The sequence below is a fragment of the Salvelinus namaycush genome, chromosome 19 (assembly GCF_016432855.1).
Source record: "Salvelinus namaycush isolate Seneca chromosome 19, SaNama_1.0, whole genome shotgun sequence".
NCBI classification, from domain to species: Eukaryota; Metazoa; Chordata; class Actinopteri; order Salmoniformes; family Salmonidae; genus Salvelinus; species Salvelinus namaycush.
In genome coordinates, this window is record NC_052325.1 from 14726339 (window position 1) to 14751399 (window position 25061).

Genomic DNA, 25061 nt, shown 5'->3' on the forward strand with positions numbered 1-25061 from the left:
AAGAATACGGTCATTGACAGAGTCAAAAGCCTTGGCCAGGTCGATGAGGATCTTTGATGTTATGGGGATATTTAGCTTCCACTGGTCTTGAGGCCCTTGTTAAGGTCAACGGCATCATGAACTTTACCCAGTACCAGGATATTTTAGGCAAAGACCCGGTTGCCTCTGCCAGGAGGCGGAAACTTGGCATCAAGTAGATCTTCAGCAAGACAATAACCCCAAGCACACATCAAATCCACAATGAAAAAGATAATTGGTCACAAAATCAAGGATTTATTTGGACAGGGAAGCTAAAATGTATAATTTGGCTCTATACTCCAGTATTTTCGATTTGAGATCAAATATTTTGAGGTGACAGGGTATTTTCACACATATCTGTTTTACCATTTAGAAATGAATAGACTTTATGTATCTAGTCACCATTTGAAGGTGTCATAAGTATTTGGACAAATTCACTTGGAAAAGACAGAATAAAGTCTCCAGGACCTGATTTGGAAGCTCCTCTATTCCTGTTGTTTGTTGTTTTTTGAGCAAGTTTTGTGCCTGTTTAGCTGTGTGTGTGTGTGTGTGTGTGTGTGTGTGTGTGTGTGTGTGTGTGTGTGTGTGTGTGTGTGTGTGTGTGTGTGTGTGTGTGTGTGTGTGTGTGTGTGTGTGTGTGTGTGTGTGTGTGTGTGTGCATGTTTTTGTGTGTCTTTGTCTTTGCGCACGTGTGTTTACACTCCAAAGCCATGTTTACTTAAACATAGAAAGAGGAGTCTGCCAGTCACAAAGAGTCCATTCACCCTGGCCTTTGTCATTCATCTCTATCTCTCTGTCTCTCTGTCTCTCTGTCTCTCTGTCTCTCTGTCTGTCTGTCTGTCTGTCTGTCTGTCTGTCTGTCTGTCTGTCTGTCTGTCTGTCTGTCTGTCTGTCTGTCTGTCTGTCTGTCTGTCTGTCTGTCTGTCTGTCTGTCTGTCTGTCTGTCTGTCTGTCTGTGTGTCTGTGTGTCTGTGTGTCTGTGTCTGTGTCTTGTCTGTGTCTCTCTCTCTCTCTCAATTCAATTCAATTCAATTCAAGGGGCTTTATTGGCATGGGAAACATGTGTTAACATTGCCAAAGCAAGTGAGGTAGATAATATACAAAAGTGAAATAAACAATACAAATTAACAGTAAACATTACACATACAGAAGTTTCAAAACAATAAAGACATTACAAATGTCATATTATATATATACAGTGTTGTAACAATGTACAAATGGTTAAAGCACACAAGTTAAAATAAATAAGCATAAATATGGGTTGTATTTACAATGGTGTTTGTTCTTCACTGGTTGCCCTTTTCTTGTGGCAACAGGTCACAAATCTTGCTGCTGTGATGGCACACTGTGGAATTTCACCCAGTAGATATGGGAGTTTATCAAAATTGGATTTGTTTTCGAATTCTTTGTGGATCTGTGTAATCTGAGGGAAATATGTCTCTCTAATATGGTCATACATTGGGCAGGAGGTTAGGAAGTGCAGCTCAGTTTCCACCTCATTTTGTGGGCAGTGAGCACATAGCCTGTCTTCTCTTGAGAGCCATGTCTGCCTACGGCGGCCTTTCTCAATAGCAAGGCTATGCTCACTGAGTCTGTACATAGTCAAAGCTTTCCTTAAGTTTGGGTCAGTCACAGTGGTCAGGTATTCTGCCACTGTGTACTCTCTGTTGAGGGCCAAATAGCATTCTAGTTTGCTCTGTTTGTTTGTTAATTCTTTCCAATGTGTCAAGTAATTATCTTTTTGTTTTCTCATGATTTGGTTGGGTCTAATTGTGCTGTTGTCCTGGGGCTCTGTGGGGTGTGTTTGTGTTTGTGAACAGAGCCCTAGGACCAGCTTGCTTAGGGGACTCTTCTCCAGGTTCATCTCTCTGTAGGTGATGGCTTTGTTATGGAAGGTTTGGGAATCGCTTCCTTTTAGGTGGTTGTAGAATTTAACGGCTCTTTTCTGGATTTTGATAATTAGTGGGTATCGGCCTAATTCTGCTCTGCATGCATTATTTGGTGTTCTACGTTGTACACGGAGGATATTTTTGCAGAATTCTGCATGCAGAGTCTCAATTTGGTGTTTCTCCCATTTTGTGAAATCTTGGTTGGTGAGCGGACCCCAGACTTCACAACCATAATGGGCTCTATGACTGATTCAAGTATTTTTAGCCAGATCCTAATTGGTATGTTGAAATTTATGTTCCTTTTGATGGCATAGAATGCCCTTCTTGCCTTGTCTCTCAGATCGTTCACAGCTTTGTGGAAGTTACCTGTGGTGCTGATGTTTAGGCCGAGGTATGTATAGTTTTTTGTGTGCTCTAGGGCAACGGTGTCTAGATGGAATTTGTGGTCCTGGCGACTGGACCTTTTTTGGAACACCATTATTTTGGTCTTACTGAGATTTACTGTCAGGGCCCAGGTCTGACAGAATCTGTGCAGAAGATCTAGGTGCTGCTGTAGGCCCTCCTTGGTTGGTGACAGAAGCACCAGATCATCAGCAAACAGTAGACATTTGACTTCGGATTCTAGTAGGGTGAGACCGGGTGCTGCAGACTGTTCTAGTGCCCGCGCCAATTCGTTGATATATATGTTGAAAAGGGTGGGGCTTAAGCTGCATCCCTGTCACACCCCACGACCCTGTGTGAAGAAATGTGTGTGTTTTTTGCCAATTTTAACCGCACACTTGTTCTTTGTGTACATGGATTTTATAATGTCGTATGTTTTACCCCCAACACCACTTTCCATCAATTTGTATAGCAGACCCTCATGCCAAATTGAGTCGAAGGCTTTTTTGAAATCAACAAAGCATGAGAAGACTTTGCCTTTGTTTTGGTTTGTTTGGTTGTCAATTAGGGTGTGTAGGGTGAATACATGGTCTGTTGTACGGTAATTTGGTAAAAAGCCAATTTGACATTTGCTCAGTACATTGTTTTCATTGAGGAAATGTACGAGTCTGCTGTTAATGATAATGCAGAGTATTTTCCCAAGGTTACTGTTGACACATATTCCACGGTAGTTATTGGGGTCAAATTTGTCTCCACTTTTGTGGATTGGGGTGATCAGTCCTTGGTTCCAAATATTGGGGAAGATGCCAGAGCTAAGGACGATGTTAAAGAGTTTTAGTATAGCCAATTGGAATTTGTTGTCTGTATATTTGATCATTTCATTAAGGATACCATCAACACCACAGGCCTTTTTGGGTTGGAGGGTTTTTATTTTGTCCTGTAACTCATTCAAGGTAATTGGAGAATCCAGTGGGTTCTGGTAGTCTTTAACTTCTAGTTCCTCCCAAACCCGGATCCGGGAGCACCCCCATCAGTAAAAAAGCTGACTAGCATAGCCTAGCATAGCGTCACAAGTAAATACTAGCATCTAAATATCATTAAATCACAAGTCCAAGACACCAGATGAAAGATACACATCTTGTGAATCCAGCCATCATTTCTGATTTTTAAAATGTTTTACAGGGAAGACACACTATGTAAATCTATTAGCTAACCACGTTAGCAAAAGACACCACTTTCTTACTCCACCATTTTTTTACTCCATCAGTAGCTATCACAAATTCGACCAAATAAAGATATAAATAGCCACTAACCAAGAAACAACTTCATCAGATGACAGTCTGATAACATATTTATTGTATAGCATATGTTTTGTTAGAAAAATGTGCATATTTCAGGTATAAATCATAGTTTACCATTGCAGCCACCATCACAACTCTCACCAAAGCGACTAGAATAACTACAGAGAGCAACGTGTATTACCTAATTACTCATCATAAAACATTTCTTAAAAATACACAGCGTACAGCAATTGAAAGACACAGATCTTGTGAATCCAGACAATATTTCAGATTTTCTAAGTGTTTTACAGCGAAAACACAATATAGCGTTATATTAGCTTACCACAATAGCAAACATCACAACAGCATTGATTCAAGGCAAAAATAGCGATAACGTATAAACCACCAAAATATATTAATTTTTTCACTAACCTTCTCAGAATTCTTCAGATGACAGTCCTATAACATCATATTACACAATGCATATAGAGTTTGTTCGAAAATGTGCATATTTAGCGGCACAAATCGTGGTTATACAATGAGAATAGTGGCCAAAAATTCAAGCAATCTGTCCGGCGCCATCTTGGAGAGGCACCTATTCTAATCGAAAACTATTCATAAACTTGACTAAAAAATACAAGTTGGACAGCAAATGAAAGATAAATTAGTTCTTAATGCAATCGCTGAGTTAGATTTTTAAAATTAACGTTACTGCGCAATACAGCGTGCGCTAAAGCGAGACCGCCCCATAATTCATGGCGGAATTATTATTTTACATTTGTCAACATAAGTACGAATTAACAGCATAAAGACTGCTTACTATTAGCTGAGCTTCCATCAGAATCTTGGGCAAGGTGTCCTTTCTCCAGAACAATCGTCTTTGGGTTGAAAGATGTCCTCTTGTCCGGTCGAAATAGCCGCTAATGTTAGCCACCAACTGGAGAGGTGTCCAACTCGTGAAAGCGCATGACAAAGAAATCCCAGAAAATCGCAATAAACTGCTATAAACTGCTATAAGTCGGTTTAAATTAACTACCTTATGATGTCTTTAACACTTATAACGAATAAAAACATGACCGGAGATATAGAACTACTAAAACGAAAGCGTTTGCAGGACGCCATTGTGATGTCTTCTTGCGCCAGGCGCACCGTTGAAAAGGACGGTACTTCCGTTCCACGGTCTTATATAAGGTCCCAGATTGCGCAATCCACTCCATTCAAATTCTCCCCGCTTACTGACATCTAGAGGAAGACGTATGCAGTGCATGTAGCCCGATGGCTTACATGGGGACTTATAAACTGACCTCAGAACAGGGACCTCGATTTCTGAAATCTCACTCCCTGACAGGAAATGTGCTACAGAATGAGTTCTGTTTCACTCAGAGAAATAATTCAAACGGTTTTAGAAACTAGAGAGTGTTTTCTATCCAATAGTAATAATAATATGCATATTGTACGAGCAAGAATTGAGTACGAGGCAGTTTAATTTGAGAACGATATTTTACTAAGTTGAAACAGCACCCCCTATATTGACAAGAGGTTTTTAATAGTTGATTCTAGGATTTGTATTTGATCATGTATATGTTTTTGCTCTTTATTCTTTGTTATAGAGCCAAAAAGATTGGAGAAGTGGTTTACCCATACATCTCCATTTTGGATAGATAATTCTTCGTGTTGTTGTTTGTTTAGTGTTTTCCAATTTTCCCAGAATTGGTTAGAGTCTATGGATTCTTCAATTACATTGAGCTGATTTCTGACGTGCTGTTCCTTCTTTTTCCGTAGTGTATTTCTGTATTGTTTTAGTGATTCACCATAGTGAAGGCGTAGACTCAGGTTTTCCGGGTCTCTATGTTTTTGGTTGGACAGGTTTCTCAATTTATTTCTTAGATTTTTGCATTCTTCATCAAACCGTTTGTCATTGTTGTTCATTTTCTACGGTTTTCTATTTGAGATTTTTAGATTTGATAGGGAAGCTGAGAGGTCAAATATACTGTTAAGATTTTCTACTGCCAAGTTTACACCTTCACTATTGCAGTGGAACGTTTTACCCAGGAAGTTGTCTAAAAGGGATTGAATTTGCTGTTGCCTAATTGTTTTTTGGTAGGTTTCCAAACTGCATTCCTTCCATCTATAGCATTTCTTAATGTTACTCAGTTCCTTTGGCTTTGATGCCTCATGATTGAGTATTGCTCTGTTCAAGTAGACTGTGATTTTGCTGTGGTCTGATAGGGGTGTCAGTGGGCTTACTGTGAACGCTCTGAGAGACTCTGGGTTGAGGTCAGTGATAAAGTAGTCTACAGTGCTACTGCCAAGAGATGAGCTATAGGTGTACCTACCATAGGAGTCCCCTCGAAGCCTACCATTGACTATGTACATACCCAGCGTGCGACAGAGCTGCAGGAGTTGTGACCCGTTTTTGTTGGTTATGTTGTCATAGTTGTGCCTAGGGGGGCATATGGGGGAGGGAATGCTGTCACCTGCAGGCAGGTGTTTGTCCCCCTGTGTGCTGAGGGTGTCAGGTTCTTGTCCAGTTCTGGCATTTAGGTCGCCACAGACTAATACATGTCCCTGGGCCTGGAAATGATTGATTTCCCCCTCCAGGATGGAGAAGCTGTCTTCATTAAAGTATGGGGATTCTAGTGGGGGGATATAGGTAGCACACAGGAGGACATTTTTCTCTGTTAGGATAATTTCCTTTTGAATTTCTAGCCAAATGTAAAATGTTCCTGTTTTGATTAATTTAATGGAGTGAGTTAGGTCTGCTCTATACCAAATTAGCATTCCCCCTGAGTCCCTTCCCTGTTTCACACCTGGTAGTTTGGTGGATGGGACTACCAGCTCTCTGTAACCTAGAGGGCAACCAGTGGGTCCGTCTCCTCTATACCATGTTTCTTGCAGGATGACAATGTCTGCATTACCGATTTCTTTGGTGAAGTCCGGGTTCCTGCTCTTTAGGCCAAAGGCAGATGACCTCAGGCCTTGGATATTCCAGGATGATATAGTGAAGGCTTTTTGTTCCATAAAGTGTCCAATGTTGTTGGTCGTGGTTTGGCCTCAGGCCAGTAAGTGTGAGCAGAGCCTGTTGAGCATCTGGTACATGCCGTTGGCTTGGGCGAGTGTAAGAGTGGGGGTTGGGCCTGTTTGCCCGCTCACTACCTGGGCGTATGAGTGACTTCCATGTTGATGCCCTCTTTGCGGGGGTGGGGTGCATGGGGTGGGCAGGAGTGGCATAGGTCTGATCTGAGGGGGCCTAAATTGGGTGTGGGCATGGTTGATGTGGGGGGGTGTTGATTGGTTGGGGTGGGGGTGTGGATGTGTCTGGGGGTGCTGTGGTCTGGATGTAAGTCCTCTTGGCGTGGGTCCTCTATGTGTAGGTCCAGGGGGGGGGTCCTGAAGGTCTTGGAGGGTGTCTCGCTGGTCTGGGTGGGGTGTCTATTGATCTGTTGCTCCTGTGTGAAGTGTTGGGGCTGCGTTTGAGAGCGATGTCCTTTAGAGTCCGGGCAAAGGTGGGCACTGCTGCCTTGTAGAGGTGGACCTGGTCATAGAGGCTGTTCAAGTCCAGGGTGGAGTGGTGGGCCAGAAAGACATTTGGTTTTGAGGCACAGTCACGGGAAATGCTTGCGTTTACCCGCTGTATTGTAGCAGGGTGGAAGTCTTTTCGTGGTAGCAGGGTGGAGATAACCACTTGTGCGTTGGGGAAAGTAGAAGAAGCTTTTTCAATCACTCCCTTCAGTGCTGTGGCCACCCTTTCCTGCTGTGCTCTCAGGTCGTTTGTGCTTGTGTGTATTATTATGTGGCTAGGTGAGCCTAGTTTGTCCTCAGACAGAAGGTCTAGGGCGTGCTGGGTGTTTGGACACCAGAGTTTAGACACACTGTGTTTGGGAAAAAGTTTTTTTTCTTCTATATATTTCCCATTTGAGTCCATAAGGAGAACAATCTGTGTCTTGTGTTTGTCCTCAGTGGGTGTGGGGGGGTTGTCAGGAGGGCCTCTCTCTCTCTCTCTCTCTCTCTCTCTCTCTCTCTCTCTCTCTCTCTCTACATACATACGTTTAGAATGAATGGATGGATACAGCCATGGATGGAGGGAGGGATGTCGAGTGTGGGGTGGACTACAATGCAGACTTCAGAGATCTCTCTCATTCTTTCCCTCACCTCTCTCTCTCATTCTTTCCCTCACCTCTCTCTCTCATTCTTGGTTTTTCCCTATTAGTGTTTTTATCTAATCTCTTTCTCTCTCTCTCATCCTCTCATCTCCCTCATTCTCAGTTTCTGTCTTTCCACTCCCTTTCTCTATCTCATCTTCTCCTCTCCCTAATTCTCTGTTTATCTGTATTTCTTCTCCCTTTCTCCCTCTTCTCCTTCTCCCTGTTTGTCTTTTTATTCTGTTTCCTCTCTTCTTTGCTCCATCTTTCCCACACTCTCTCAAGGCCCTGGCCCTTCAGTAAACCAGATGACAAGTTTATAAATCAATCGTTGATCCTAAGGCCAACATGCCATCACACACACACACTTACATACATTCTTCTTCTGAGTCATGCAGGTCGCACCACTAAGTCGCAGTGACCGCCAGAGGCCAATTGCATTAGACTAGACTGCTCAGCTGCAGTGATTTATGGCTAAATCAATTTTATTGTTACTTGTAACGGCAGTCTACTTCGTCCTCCTCCTCAGACGAGGAGATTCGAGAAGGATCAGAGGACCAATGTGCAGCGTGGTAATTAGACATAATGAAATTTAATAAGACAAACCAAAAACACGATACAAACTGACAAAACACACTAACCGTCACAGTCCTTGCTGGTGCAGACAAAACACAAAGACAGGAAACAACCACCCACAATCCCCAACACAAAACAAGCCACCTATATATGATTCTCAATCAGGGACAACGATTGACAGCTGTCTCTGATTGAGAACCATATCAGGCTGAACATAGAAACAGACGAACTAGACACACAACATAGAATTCCCACCCAGCTCACGTCCTGACCAACACTAAACAAGCAAAACACATAAGAACTCTGGTCAGGACGTTACAGTACCCCCCCCCTGAGGTGCGGACTCCGAACGCACCCCTAAAACTCAAGGGGAGGGTCTGGGTGGGCATCTGTCCGCGGTGGCGGCTCCGGCGGTGGACGAGGACACCACTCCACCACTGTCTTTGTCCCCCTCCTTAGCGTCCTTTGAGTGGCGACCCTCGCCCACGACCTTGGCCTAAGAATCCTCCCCAAGGCCCCCACATGATTTAGGAGGTAGCTCAGGACAGAGAGGTAGCTCAGGACAGAGAGGTAGCTCAGGACAGAGAGGTAGCTCAGGACAGAGAGGTAGCTCAGGACAGAGAGGTAGCTCAGGACAGAGAGGTAGCTCAGGACGAATGGCAGCTCCGGACTGAATGGCAGCTCCGGACTGAATGGCAGCTCCGAACTGAATGGCAGCTCCGGACTGAATGGCAGCTCCGGACTGAATGGCAGCTCCGGACTGGGTGGCAGCTCCGGACTGGGTGGCAGCTCCGGACTGGGTGGCAGCTCCGGACTGGAGGGCAGCTCATGACTGGAGGGCAGCTCATGACTGGAGGGCAGCTCATGACTGGAGGGCAGCTCATGACTGGAGGGCAGCTCATGACTGTAGGGCAGCTCATGACTGTAGGGCAGCTCATGACTGTAGGGCAGCTCATGACTGTAGGGCAGCTCATGACTGGAGGGCAGCTCATGACTGTAGGGCAGCTCATGACTGTCTGGCGGCTCTGGCAGCTCCTGACTGGCTGGCGTCTCTGGCAGCTCCTGACTGGCTGGCGTCTCTGGCAGCTCCTGACTGGCTGGCGTCTCTGGCAGCTCCTGACTGGCTGGCGTCTCTGGCAGCTCCTGACTGGCTGGCGTCTCTGGCAGCTCCTGACTGGCTGGCGTCTCTGGCAGCTCCTGACTGGCTGGCGGCTCTGGCAGCTCCTGACTGACGGACGGCTCTAGCGGCTCCTGACTGACGGACGGCTCTAATGGCTCGGGACAGACGGGCGGCTCTAATGGCGCTGGGCAGACAGATGGCTCAGATGGCGCTAGGCAGACAGATGGCTCAGACGGCGCTGGACAGACGAGCAGTGCAGGCGGCGTTGAGCAGACGAGCAGTGCAGGCAGTTCAGACGGCGCTGGGCAGGCAGGCAGTGCAGGCAGCTCAGACGGCGCTGGGCAGACGAGCAGTGCAGGCGGCGTTGACCAGACGAGCAGCGCAGGCAGTTCAGACGGCGCTGGGCAGGCAGGCAGCTCAGACGGCGCTGGACAGACGAGCAGTGCAGGCGGCGTTGAGCAGACGAGCAGTGCAGGCAGTTCAGACGGCGCTGGGCAGGCAGCTCAGACGGCGCTGGACAGACGAGCAGTGCAGGCGGCGTTGGGCAGACGGCCGACTCTGACCTGCTGAGGCGCACAGTAGGCCTGGTGCGTGGTGCCGGAACTGGTGGTACCGGACTGGAGACACGCACCTCAAGGCTAGTGCGGGGAGCAGGAACAGGGCACACTGGACTCTCGATGCGCACTATAGGCCTGGTGCGTGGTACCGGCACTGGTGGTACCGGGCTGAGGGCACGCACCTCAGGGCGAGTGCGGGGAGAAGGAACAGTGCGTACAGGGCTCTGGAGACGCACAGGAGGCTTGGTGCGTGGTGCCGGAACTGGAGGTACTGGGCTGGAGACACGCACCACAGGGAGAGTGCGTGGAGGAGGAACAGGGCTCTGGAGACGCACTGGAAGCCTGGTGCGTGGTGTAGGCACTGGTGGTACTGGGCTGGAGCGGGAAGGTAGCGCCGGATATACCGGACCGTGCAGGCGTACTGGCTCCCTTGAGCACTGAGCCTGCCCAACCTTACCTGGTTGCATGCTCCCCGTAGCCCGTCCAGTGCGGGGAGGTGGAATAACCCGCACTGGGCTGTGTTGGCGAACCGGGGACACCATGCGTAAGGCTGGTGCCATGTACACCGGCCCGAGGAGACGTACTGGAGGCCAGATATGTAGAGCCGGCTTCATGGCACTTGGCTCAATGCTCACTCTAGCCCGCCCAGTGCGGGGAGGTGGAATAACCCGCACCGGGCTATGCACCCGTACAGGAGACACCGTGTGCTCCTCCGCATAACACGGTGTCTGCCCGTACTCCCGCTCTCCACGGTAAGCATGGGAAGTGGGCGCAGGTTTCCTACCTGCCCTCGCCACACTACCCTTTAGCCCCCCCCCCCCCCCCCCCCAAGAAATTTTTGGGGTTTCTTCACGGGCTTCCAGCCACGCTTCCGTGCTGCCTCCTCATACCACCGCTCCTGGGCTTTAGCTGCCTCCATCTCTTCCAGAGAGCGGCGATATTCTCCAACCTTAGCCCAGGGTCCTTCTCCGTTCAATATTTGCTCCCATGACCATTCCTCCTGGTACCGCTGCTGCTGTCGCTGCTGCCCGTTGCCACGCTGCTTGATCCGGGTTTGGTGGGTGGTTCTGTAACGGCAGTCTACTTCGTCCTCCTCCTCAGACGAGGAGATGCGAGAAGGATCAGAGGACCAATGTGCAGCGTGGTAATTAGACATAATGAAATTTAATAAGACAAACCAAAAACACGATACAAACTGACAAAACACACTAACCGTCACAGTCCTTGCTGGTGCAGACAAAACACAAAGACAGGAAACAACCACCCACAATCCCCAACACAAAACAAGCCACCTATATATGATTCTCAATCAGGGACAACGATTGACAGCTGTCTCTGATTGAGAACCATATCAGGCTGAACATAGAAACAGACGAACTAGACACACAACATAGAATTCCCACCCAGCTCACGTCCTGACCAACACTAAACAAGCAAAACACATAAGAACTCTGGTCAGGACGTTACATTGCTTTTATTTGTCGTTTATGATAAAGTATGTGTTTTGTGGCCAGATTTCTATTTCAGAACTGTGTAAGGTCAGGAAACACTAATTGAACTTTGAACTTGTAAACCCTGCCCGTTTCATGGATGTCTGTTGTTTTCCTTTCTGAAAAGTTTTTTTACTAGCAAACACTTCCTCAGGTCAGGAGTTAGATGTTAAAATGTGGAAGTAAAATTAGTATTATTGGATATACTTTAGTCTAACTGTCCATATTTTTTCTAAGGTTTCTGATTGAAACCACAATCAGAACATAGCGCTATTGTCTCTTTTGCGTAATCGGTGACCAATATCATTAAGTTCCAACTGAACTCACTGTGGATGATGAACTCTTGCCTCGTAAGCAAAGCCTGTAAGCTACACTGATGTCATCTGAAGTGTCATGTGATTAATGTGACCAACCATTAGGGCTTCAGAGAGGAAGAGAGTGGGTTAGAGTCCAGAAATCACCATCCTGCTTTTATTGCCTTTGTGACAGTTAATATTTTGAGGCCGCTGAAGGGCCCTTGGTCACGTAAGAGCCCCCCATGTTTAAACTCTTATCAGAGGTGCTATTTCACTTCGTTGACTCCATATGACACAGCCCCCCTGGGTATTGTAAAATTGGGGGCCATCAATAGTTTTCATATTCTTACAGGAGAGGTTGTGAGTTTACAGAGATCCTTTGTGTTTTATGGGTCCTGTGGGACACCGTAGCGCTGTCTGTCGGCCTGGACATTAGCTTACAGAGAGAGGGTTAGGCAGAGTTCAGAGGGAACCCACTTCTCTAAATCAAACACACACTAAAATATACAGACCAACACACACACACACACACACACACACACACACACACACACACACACACACACACACACACACACACACACACACACACACACACACACACACACACACACACACACACTATAGATGTGTACACAGCAGGTTCGTCTCGACAGGAACTCTCAAGACTATTCTAAACCGCCCTATGCTGCTCTTTCACCCCCCACCCACACACACACACATACACCCACACACACACACACACACACACACACACACACACACACACACACACACACACACACACACACACACACACACACACACACACACACACACACACACACACACACACACCATTAACAACACGAGTGGTTTATATCTCTGACCATCTGCTCATTAGGTTTGCCTCATTTAACAGGGACGTTCTGTGACATCATTACACAGGGACAGTCTGTCTGTCTGTCAGACTGTCAGTCTGTGTGTCTGTCTGTGGACTCTGGATCACACATCAGATGGAGGGGAAGCAGAGAGAAGCTCTCAGTACTTCAGATCACACAGAGAAGTCAGACGAACAAATAATTGTAATTGGATAAAGGCTCCTATTAACCTGTCATTGGACCTTAGGGCCTACACTAGTATATAGCTCCGACCTGGGCAATGTGCTCTGGGTAGAAGTCAACCTTAACCACTGATCTAGAATCAGCTGAGCTTACCTTTACCACATCTTAACTTTAGGGGAGAAAATGCAAGACTGACCTAAGAGCAGTGTACATGGGTAACTATCTGATTCCGAACAATGCATAACAGCTGTTTATTGCTGGAATGATTAACACACATCTGTTGAGTATTGGTATGCACACCCTTTTCTGTGGGCTTTTCCACAAATTGATGTACGTTGATGTACGTTATTCATGTTGTTAAAGTTGTCCAAACATCTCTTACCAGCGTTCACTCCATCCAAACACAAAGGATCAAAGACTGTGTCTCTAACCACACAATGGAGCTCCTCTTTGACCAAAACAACCCCTCCCCCTCTTCAAACTGACCTCTCACAGAAGCGGTAGCCCCTGGCAACACCAATAGGAACAGATGCTGTGGTGCTGGCCCGCCTTTTGACCCCCACTGACTTATGAACCCTCTTGTTTGTGAATGGGCGGGTCATCCGATAGGCCCCACCAGAACCATATAGTTTCTGGGCCTCACAAAAACCGCCTGAGGTAAGGCTCGTTTTGAACCACAAATCTAGGATCAGATTGCCCCGGCCCCAATCCTAGCTTTACTATAAATGGGATTATGAAAATGACTGTCCTTATGGAAAAAACACATGATTTCACATTTGAAATTTAACCATGTTTGCACATTAAAAATTGTATTTCACGTGAAATTTCAAAAAATATTTGTTGATAGGATGTCCCTGGAACGTCACACATATTTGACACACTATTATACATTGTTTATATGTTGTTTATACATTGTTTATATGTATTTTATATATTTTATATATTGTTTATATGTATTAATACAGTAATTATTATTCAACATGACCTCACCTGGGATTTGAAATCACAGCATCTTGGTTCACGGCATTCCCATCTTCCTGCTACTCTGATCAAGAACTGATTTCACCTGTATTCCTACCCTTTGGATTTCAAAGGAAATATCAGCTCTGTTAAAAATACACTCAAGAAAAGCTATTATACTATTCAGGAGTAACGTTAAAACAGAATAATATGCCCCACCAACATTAAACAACTTTACAGAAAAACCAAACATTTTTGAAATAAGAAAATGAAATCCTTGATGTGAAAGAATAGTCAGATTAACTAATAACTAAAATAGCAGTGCAGATGGAACTCATCTAATTGTGTTTTCACATGTGAAAATCGGATTTGCAGTATCACATCAACAACTTTCACATGTGAAAATCTAACTCTCAGTTACATGTTATCACATTGACATCGCATAAGATCACGTGATCAAAAAACCAAATGTGTTTTTTTTTCTGTAAGGGTGGCCGGGGACGTTCAGCTTACTTCTTACAAACACAAAGAACGTGTCACACTGAAATCCTTTCCCTCCATATGTTATGGATGTATTGATCCGATGTAATAAGATGTGTGCTGGTGGTTTCTCTATTGTGTGTGTCTCAGGTACAGAGACCTAGTGGACACCACTCTAGCTGACAAAAAGAAGCTGTCCTCGGAGGAGAAATGTCGCTTTGTTCTGCAGCAGTGTAAACTCCAAGGATGGCAGGTGTGTAGAGGTGTCATTGCTCCCCTATTTTCACTCTCTCTTTCTCTCTCTCTCTCTCTCTCTCTCTCTCTCTCTCTCTCTCTCTCTCTCTCTCTCTCTCTCTCTCTCTCTCTCTCTCTCTCTCTCTCTCTCTCTCACTCTCACTCTCACTCTCTCTCAATTCAATTACATTTAAGGGCTTTAATGCCATGGGGAACATATGTTAATGTTGCCAAAGCAAGTGAAGTAGATAATAAACAAAAGTGAAATAAACAACAAACATGAACAGTAAACATTACATTCACAGAAGATCAAAAAGAATAAAGACATTTCAAATGTCATATTACGTCTATCTACAGTGTTGTAACGATGTGCAAATAGTTAAAGTACAAAAGGGAAAATAAATCAACATAAATATGGGTTGTATTTACAATGGTGTTTGTTCTTCACTGGTTGCCCTTTTCTTGAGGCAACAGATCACAAATCTTGCTGCTGTGATGGCACACTGTGGTGTTTCACCCAGTAGATATGAGAGTTTATCAAAATTGGGTTTGTTTCAGAATTCTTTTTGGATCTGTGTAATCGGAGGGAAATATGTGTTTGTAATATGGTCATGTTAGCCGGTTAGGAAGTGCAGCTCAGTTTCCCCCTCATCTTGTGGGCAGTGGGCACATAGCCTGTCTTCTCTTGAGAGGGTCAGTCACAGTGGTCAGGTATTCTGCCACTGTGTACTCTCTGTTTAGGGCCAAATAGCGTTCTAGTTTGCTCTGTTTTTTTGTTAATTCTTTCCACTGTGTCAAGTAATTACCTTTTTGTTTTCTCAGGATTTGGTTGGGTCTAATTGTGTTAGACCCAACCTCTCTCTCTCTCTCTCTCTACACTCTCTGCTCAAAAACAAAGTATGGGAAGATAAATAATTTGAGCCCAGAATGAAGTACTTTGAAATCCCATGGACTCCTCATTAAACCCTATTACAGCTGCCCCACAAACAACCCCACTAGCCTTCACACGCACACACACTAGAGTCCTGCATGGGTACGTTTTTTTGGTGCCGCACCCATTCCGCATTGGCCACATCAGTTCTGAGCCCCACCGAATACCCGACATCAGGACAGATTTTTCTTCGCAACCCGTCACACAAGCATGGAATTGTTTTGAGAGCCGATCTGTTACCCGCCATACTATATGACTAACATCAATTTATGGAATTGTTTTCATGATTCCTGAGTAGTGGTCTATGTTTCCCTTGCCTGCATGAATTCATTTGTCTGCTTGTCTATTCAACATTTGGATAAAAGTAAACCATGCCATGAATTAAAAACGACAGGCTATCTTTTTATTTTCACAATGCAATTCGTCACATTGACCACTTAAATCGATTTGAGAAAAATAGCCTTCTAATTAGCCTTCTTAACTAATGAAAGCATATAGGTGACAAAAAAAACAATATCTTTTCATTATTGTTTAGATAATCACAAAGTTTAAATTCAATATAAATAAACTATTCCCAGAATTGAATATAGGCTGCAAAAATCGTCTACATTTATTTAGTAGCATAAAGGGCTACTCAAACGTTTACCAGCCGCACAGGTTTAGACTTTATATGGCCTGCTATGGTCTAAATGAACGAAATCCTGAATAACGTAGGCTAATGATTAACTGATAATGAACTGAATTACATATCATAAATAAATACCTGATTGCACTTTTTGCAGGCTGTGTTGTTGTCCTTCCAAACCGGGGATTTCACTCATGCAGCACCTGTTTCCAAAATGGTATAGCCTATTCCACCATCATAGCCTCTCTTTTGATTTCTCTGGCTAGGCCAACATGAACCATTTTTACCTGAGGTAGGCTAGCCAGGGAAAGTAAACTTGGCTATGTGTCGTTGCCTGGGGAAGGAACATAAGCTCTCCACGTGAACAATTAGAATGTTTGAACACACACAAATAATGGACAGTTTCCTGCTCCACACTCTCTCAATACGTGCGTTGCTGTAACCTTGCCGCTCACAGAATGGAATTTGCAACACAACAAGCTCCTCAGTTTTTAAAAAGTGTAGGCCCTATTATCTTGTTTAAAAAAATGTCCGACCTGCAATGTAATTGTTCTGAACCGCGAGCCGACCTGCGGTTTAAAATAATGTTTTTATTCCACCCGCCATCTGATTTTTTTGCGGGTGACGCACAGGGAACAGTGGGTACCCGACCGGATGCAGGACTCTAACATACACACACCAATCAGCAGTCTGGAGCGGCCAATGACATCTCCTCCCTCCCTTCCCTGTGTGTGTGACCGCTTTGTTTCACGGTGGCTCCCGGCTCACACACTGGCTCTCTCACAATGCCACCCAGACAATTTGTCACACGCACCCAGGCCCACACACATATATTTCTGAGAAGTAGTGTGTATAGGAATGAATAGTCTGGGTGTGTTGGAGCATATCGGCCCCTTGGCCTGTGCACCTGTCAGGACACATGTATAACTACAACAAACTTAATGAATCCTGAAACTGACTGAACCCCAACCCTCCACCTCTCTCTGTCGCTCTGTCGCTCTGTCTCTCTCTCTCTCGCTCGCTCTGTCTGTCTGTCTGTCTGTCTGTCTGTCTGTCTGTCTGTCTGTCTGTCTGTCTGTCTGTCTGTCTGTCTGTCTGTCTGTCTGTCTGTCTGTCTGTCTGTCTGTCTGTCTGTCTGTCTGTCTGTCTGTCTGTCTGTCTGTCTGTCTCTGTCTCAGATGACCAGTAGTAAGGTGTTTCTGAGGTACTGGCAGGCTGACCAGCTCAATGACCGCTGCCACCAACTACAGAGGAAGATCCTCACCTGCCAGAAAGGTACAACACAACTTGCATCCATGTGTGTGCGTGTGTGTGTGTGTGCGCGCGTATTATTAACCCCTCTCTACCCCTATCCTCTGTCAGTGATCCGTGGCTGGCTGGCCAGACAGCGTGTGCATCGTAGACTGTCATCTCAACAGACGGAGGACTGCAGTGTCCAGAGGTTCCTCCAGGGGGCAGAAGACCAGGGCCTGCACACCTACGACCACCTGGTCATCCAGAACGCCTCCGACATCGCCCGCGAAAGCGACCACCTGCGCTGCCATGGCAACGGGTCACACGGCAACAGCCCGCCCCTCGGGGAGAGGCCCGAGCCAGTTGGGAAAGAGGAGGACACACCCAAGAGGTAAGAGACCAACCCTTTCAACCCTCATGGAGAAGTCGCTCATGGTGGTTTTGTGTTTCTTCATTGGTTTGAAACTAGTTGTATCATGTAATATAATGATTTAGACTATATTCTGTAGCTGTTGCATCAATGTAAGTAATTCTAAACCAACACAAACCCTATAAGGATTTCATGGTCACAAGGTGTGTGTGTGTGTGTGTGTGTGTGTGTGTGTGTGTGTGTGTGTGTGTGTGTGTGTGTGTGTGTGTGTGTGTGTGTGTGTGTGTGTGTGTGTGTGTGTGTGTGTGTGTGTGTGTGTGTGTGTGTGTGTGTGTGTGTGTGTGTGTGTGTGTTATGTGTGTGTGTTATGTGTGTCTATGTGCCTGTGTGTGTGCACAATGTGTGTGTCATGTGATGTGAGTAATGGTGTCATTGAGCCCGTGCTGGCTGGTGGCTTTAATTGCATATGATGATTGTTAGTAGGCTAATGAGATAAACCATCAGCATGTGGTAATGTTTCAATGCTGTCGCAGTGAAGGCACTCTGATCTCCTTGTCTTATAGCTGCAGTGCATTATACAGCTTTATTTGGCATCGTTTGAAATGTAAGACAGTCCGAAAATGCTTGGTGGCCATCTTTTTAAATGTAGGCACTAGGGAAGGAGAGAGGCTGTCATTTTAGAATGTATTCTAAAATGAGATGGCGCCGAAGAATGTGGCTGACGTTTTACATTCTCTAAACCAATTGTGCTGTTTTGTTAGTTTTTTTGCATTTTGTGTAACTTTTTAAAAAACGTATTGTGTACATAATGTTGCTGCAACCGTCTCTTATGACAGAAAATAACTTATGGACATCAGAACAGCGATTACTCACCGCGGACTGGAAGAAACTTCTTCCTTTAACGAGTCCGACAAGAAGGATATCCTGCTTTCACTGGAACAGGCCCGGATCCACGCCTTTTGCTTGAAGAATAGACGCAGGAAAAGGGGCCACAGATCGGGCATCCTTCTAAAGATCCATAGGCGAGCGATTCAACTCCCACTGCCATCCGTTCTTCTTGCTAACGTGCAATCATTGGACAATAAAATTGATGACCTACGATTAAGATTATCCTACCAACGGGACATTAAAAACAATAACATCTTATTTTTCACCGAAACGTGGCTGAACAAAGATACGGACAATATAGAGCTAGCGGGATGTTTCATGTACCAGCAGAACAGAGACGTTACCTCTGGTAAGACGAGGGGTGGGGGTGTGTGTTTATTTGTCATAACAGCTGGTGCGCAATGTCTAATATTAAAGAAGTCTCGAAGTATTGCTCGACTGAGGTAGAGTACCTTATGATAAGCTTTAGACCACACTATCTACCAAGAGAGTTATTTCTATTTACTACCACAGAACGAAGCTGGCACTAAGACCGCTCTCAACCAACTCTATAAGGCCATAAGCAAAGAAGAAAATGCTCACCCAGAAGCGGCGCTCTTAGTGGCCAGGGACTTCAATGCAGGCATACTTAAATGAGTTTTACCAAATTATTTCCAGCATGTCACATGTGCAACCAGCGAAAAAAAATCCTAGACCACCTTTACTCCACACACAGAGATGCATACAAAGCTCTCCCCCGCCCTCCATTTGGCAAGTCTGACCATAATTCTATCCTCCTGATTCCTGCTTACAAGCAAAAACTGAAGCAGGAATTACCAGTAACTCGCTCAATACGGAAGTGGTCAGATGACGAGGATGCAACACTACAGGACTGTTTTGCTAGCACAGACTGGAATATGTTCCAGGATTCATCCAATGGCATTAAGGAGTACACCACATCAGTCATCGGCTTCATCAATAAGTGCATCGACTACGTTGTCCACACAGTGACTGTACGTACATATCCCAACCAGAAGCCATGGATTACAGGCAACATCCGCATCGATCTAAAGGCTAGAGCTGTCGCTTTCAAGAAGAGGGAAACTAATCAGGACGCTTATCAGAAATCCCACTATGCCCCCAGACGAACGATCATACAAGCAGAGAGTCAATACAAGATGAATATTGAATCCTACTACACCGGCTCTGATGCTCGTTGGATGTGGCAGGGCTTGAAAACTGTTACGGATTACAAAGGGAAACACAGACACGAGCTGCCCAGTGATGTGAGCCTACCAGACGAGCTAAATGCCTTTTATGCTCGCTTCGAGGCAAGCAACACTGATGCATGCACAAGATCACCAGCTGTTCTGGATGACTGTGTGATAACGCTATCGGTAGCCGATGTGAACAAAAACTTTAAACAGGTCAACATTCACAAAGCCGCTGGGCCAGACAGATTACCAGGACGTGTACTCTAAGCATGCGCAGACCAACTGGCAAGTGTCTTCACTGACATTTTCTCCCTGACCGAGTCTGTAATACCTACATGTTTCAAGCAGACCACCATAGTCCCTGTGCCCAAGGAAGCAAAGGTAACCTGCCTAAATGATTACCGCCCCGTGGCACTCACATAGGTAGCCATGAAGTGCTTTGAAAGTCTGGTCATGGCTCACATCAACAGCATCCTCCCGGGCACCCTAGACCCACTCCAATTCGCATACCGCCCTAACAGATCCACAGAGGATGCAATCTCAATTGCACTCCACACTGCCCTTTCTCACCTGGACTAAAGGAACACCTATGTGAGAATGCTGTTCATTGACTACAGCTCAGCGTTCAACACCATAGTGCCCATGAAGCTCATCACTAAGCTAAGGACTCTGGGACTAAACACCTCCCTCTGCAACTGGATCCTGGACTTCCTGACGGGCCGCTGCAGGTGGTAAGAGTATGCAACAACATGTCTGCCACACTGATCCTTAACACTGGGCCCCCTCAGGGGTGTGTACTTAGTCCCCTCCTGTACTCCCTGTTCACCCATGACTGCGTGGCTAAACATAACTCCAACACCATCATTAAGTTTGCTGACAACACAACAGTTGTAGGCCTGATCACCGACAACGATGAGATGGCATATAGGGAGGAGGTCAGAGAACTGGCAGTGTGGTGCCAGGACAACAACCTCTCCCTCAATGTGAGCAAGAATAAGGAGCTGATCGTGGACTACAGGAAAAGGCGGGCCGAATAGGCCCCCATTAACATCGACAGGGCTGTAGTGGAGCGGGTCGAGAGTTTCAAGTTCCTTGGTGTCCACATCACCAATGAACTATCATGGTCCAAACATACCAAGACAGTTGTGAAGAGGGAACGACAAAACCTATTCCCCCTCAGGAGACTGGAAAGATTTGGCATGGGTTCCCAGATCCTCAAAAGGTTCTACAGCTGCACCAACGAGAGCATCCTGACCGGTTCCATCACCGCCTGGTATGGCAACTGCTCGGCATCTGACCGTAAGGCACTACAGAGGGTTGTGCAAAAAGCCCAGTACATCACTTGGGCCAAGCTTCCTGCCATACAGGACCTGTATAATAGGCGGTGTCAGAGGAAAGCCTATATAATTGTCAGAGACTCCAGTCTGTTTTCTCTGCTACCGCACGGCAAGCGGTACCGGAGCACCAAGTCTAGGACCAAGATGCTCCTCAATAGCTTCTACCCCAAAGCCATAAGACTACTGAACAATTAATAAAATCGCCACCAGACAATTTACATTGACCCCCGTCCCTTTTGTACACTGCTGCTACTCGCTGTTTATTATCTATCCATAGTCACTTCACCCCCACCTACATGTACAGATTACCTCAACTAACCTGTACCCCTGCACACTGACTCGGTACCGGTGCCCCCTGTATATAGCCTCATTATTGTTATTCTTATTGTGTTACTTTTTTATTATTACTTTTTGTTTTTGTCTACTTGGTAAACATTTTCATAACTCTTCTTGAACTGCACTGTTGTATTCGGCGCATGTGACAAATCAAGTTTTATTTGATTTTATTCCTGTATTCCTTCTGAACATGCTAATAAGACAGCAATAAGCCTCCAATTGGCATGTCTCATTGTGTTTGAAAATACAATTTTAATATTATACCTTTATTTCAACAAGGAATATAGACTGAGACCAAGGTCTCTTTTACAGCTGGGTCCTGCGTATACATGTTTACACATACAGTTTAGGTACAATGATTAAGAAACTACACAAGACAAACAAAAGGATCACAGATAACACAAAAAATACAGCAGCAGATTGTTACATTTACACATAGGTTATTCCCCTAACAGCACAAGAACTTGCATTACCCGAAACAGTTACAAGCCATACAAAAATAAAAATCCTCCAATACATGTTTAAAATGGGCAAGGGGGACAAGAGTCTCAAGTTTAAGTTTAGTCTGCAGGCTATTCCATAGGCAAGGAATGTAACAGGAAAAAGCAGCCATAACCAACTCTGTGGAAATCGCATGGGCCTCAAGTGTAATCCATGCTTGAGACCTGGTTTTAGGAATTATAATTCTAACATTGATGAGTGATGATAAATAAGAAGGTAGCTTATTCATAAGTGCTTTATAGACAAACACGAGAGCATGTTGTTCTCGTCTCACGGACAGCGAAGTCCAACCCACATTATGATATAAAACACAGTGGTGAGTTCTGTAGCTAGCACCCGTAATAAACTTAAGTGCGCAATGATAAGTAGTATCCAGCGATTTAAGTGTGGATGCCGTAGCATGCATGTAGATAATATCCCCATAATCTATAACAGACATAAAAGTAGCTTGCTCAATTTGTCTTCTATTTGTAGAGAACAAACATGTCCTGTTTCTATAGAGGAAGCCTAGCTTGATTTTTAGCCGTTTACAAAGTTCGTTAACATGCATTTTAAAAGACAGTTTATCATCCAACCATATCCCTAAGTATTTATATACAGACACCTGATTAATTCGAGAGCCATCTGAGCTCGTAAGTGCAAGTGTATTTTCAACCAACTTTTTGAATCTATTAAAAATCATAAAATGTGTTTTCTTTGCATTTAAAACAAGTTTCAGCTGTATAAAAGACCCTTGTAATATCTTAAAATCTGTCTCCAATAGTGATAATGCTTGGTCAGCCGTTGAAGCGATAGAGTACATGACAGTGTCATCAGCATATAAATTAATTTTACATTTTCTTATCTCATCACCGATATTGTTTATGTAGAGGGTAAACAGTAATGGACCAAGTATAGAACCTTGTGGGACCCCTTTAACCAACTCCAATGGCTCCGACTGGATGCAGTCGACTTTAACAGCCTGACTTCTATCCTTTAGATAGTCATGAAATGAATGACAGGCATCCGATCCCAGTCATATTAACGACAGCTTACCCAAAAGTATCACATGGTCTACAGTGTCAAAAGCTTTAGACAAATCTATGAACAAGGCGGCACAGTACTTTCTATTATCTAGGGCATTAGTAATATCATTTACAACACGTACAGTGGCCGTAGTGGTACTGTGTTTAGGTCTGAAGCCAGATTGATTGCTAGAAAAAGTATTGTTAACAGTTAAAAAGATTGTAGTTGCCTATTCACCAATGACTCTAGAATTTTAGCCAAACAGGAGAGCTTAGAGATGGGGCCGATGATTATCCAATTCACTACCATCACCTCCCTTGAGGAGTGGTAAAACAAAAGCTGTTTTCCAAACTTTAGGAATCTTACCTACAACTAATGTTTGATTAAAGATATGCGTCACTGCACCAGCAATAATAGGTGCCGCACACTTGAGTAAATATGGATCCAGATTGTCAGCGCCTAATGATTTCTTAGAATCTATAGCAGATAGTGCAGATAAGACCTCATCTTAATTTAACAATTTAACACTGAGGTGTACATCCTGCAGAAAGAGGAAACACACAACACACGGGGATGTCACTGGTAATCATGGGACCCCTGTCAGAGTGTCAGGGGTGAACAGGTGAGGGAGGGTGTGTGGTGGGTACTTTTTCCACCACTGGAGGGAAGGGGGTATGGGTGAGGGAAGGTGTAGGGGAAGGGGTATAGGTGAGGAGGGGTGGGGGGTTCGCTGGGATCCCTGTGGGAGTGTACCATGCCAGATTACTACGCTACTCCCACTTTTACCAAAGTCGGTAACCTCTTCTGACACACACAGACACACAGACACACAGACCCCCCCCCCCCACATGGTCCAGAGGGACAAACAGATGGCTTCCTCCAGATTAGAGAAGGAAATATCAAACTCCAGAGTGAATATCACATTACAGCACGTCAATTAGATTGAAACAATTAGGAGCAGAAATCATACATTGGGTTTCTTTATCCCCCATATTGACCTCTTTAGCACATATTTGTGGCATGACAGATGATGCAGACATGCATTGTGGATGGATAATTATTAACTTGTATTTAACCAGGAAAAAAAACACATTGAGACCTAGGTCTCATTGCAAATGTGCCCTGGGAACAATACAGAAAATAAAATTGTACACAATTTAAAACACAACATTAAATAAATAGCAAATAGTATATACACAATAAACAATAAAACATAAAAAACATTTATAAATATAAAAATCCCTAGCATTTCTCCTAAACTGACCCAGAGACAACAACACATCAAAATTAAATGTTACTTGGAGATTATTCCACATGATAGAGGCCTGGTAGGAAAAGGTAGATTTACCCAGCTCTGTGGATACACGTGGAGTCTCCAGCATTAATTAACCAACCCTGTGACCTAGTGTTGTAATCCTAGTTTCTATATTTGAACAATGATGTTAAGTAAATTGGTAGTTTTTTGAGTAAGGCTTTATAAACAAAAACAGAATAATGAAGTGACCTACGTGTTTTTAGTGAGGTCCAACCAAATTTATGATAAAGGATGCAGTGGTGAGTGTCTGTCAGATGTTATAAAATGAAGTGCGCTGTGATAAATTGTGTCCAAGGGTTTCAAAACACTGGTAGCTGCATTCATGCTATATTCTATAACAGGAATAAATGTAGACCGAATTATCTGTTTTCTACTATTTAATAAAAAGCAAGCCCTATTTCTGTAGAAAAAGCCCAACTTAATTCTTAATTTCTTGACTAAATCGTCAACAAGCTTTTTAAAAGATAGCTTTTTTGTCAATCCAGATGCCCAGATATTTATAGGCGGGGACACGATCAATGGGGGCACAATCTAACGTACTTAAGCACAAATCACCAGTTACATTATTACATGATTTAGAAAATAACATGTAATTGGTTTTAGCAGCATTTAGTACCAACTTCAGGTCAACCAATGCTTTCTGCAAGGTAGTAAAAGCAGATTGAAGAGTCAACAGATGATTGACTCTTAATCGGGGATTCGATCTTGCAACCTTTTGGTTACTAGTCCAACACTCTAACCACTAGTCTACCTGCCGCCCCATAAAGACAACATTGACAGAGTTACAATAACTCTTTAGCCAGACCTGAAGTGATAGCAACCTACTGAATCTACCGTATCCACGTCTCATCGTGGGTATGG

The 25061-nt window shown here is 44.6% G+C and overlaps 1 protein-coding gene across 1 annotated transcript in view; it reads left to right on the forward strand.

Annotated features, from left to right (window-relative positions):
* The window catches only part of myo16 (myosin XVI), a 185647-nt gene that overhangs the window by 138359 nt on the left and 22227 nt on the right, over window positions 1–25061 (forward strand). The window contains exons 27-29 of the mRNA XM_039014219.1: window positions 14383–14485; window positions 17201–17297; window positions 17385–17646. Coding sequence (XP_038870147.1) covers window positions 14383–14485; window positions 17201–17297; window positions 17385–17646 — 462 coding nt within the window. The remainder of the gene's footprint in view (window positions 1–14382; window positions 14486–17200; window positions 17298–17384; window positions 17647–25061) is intronic.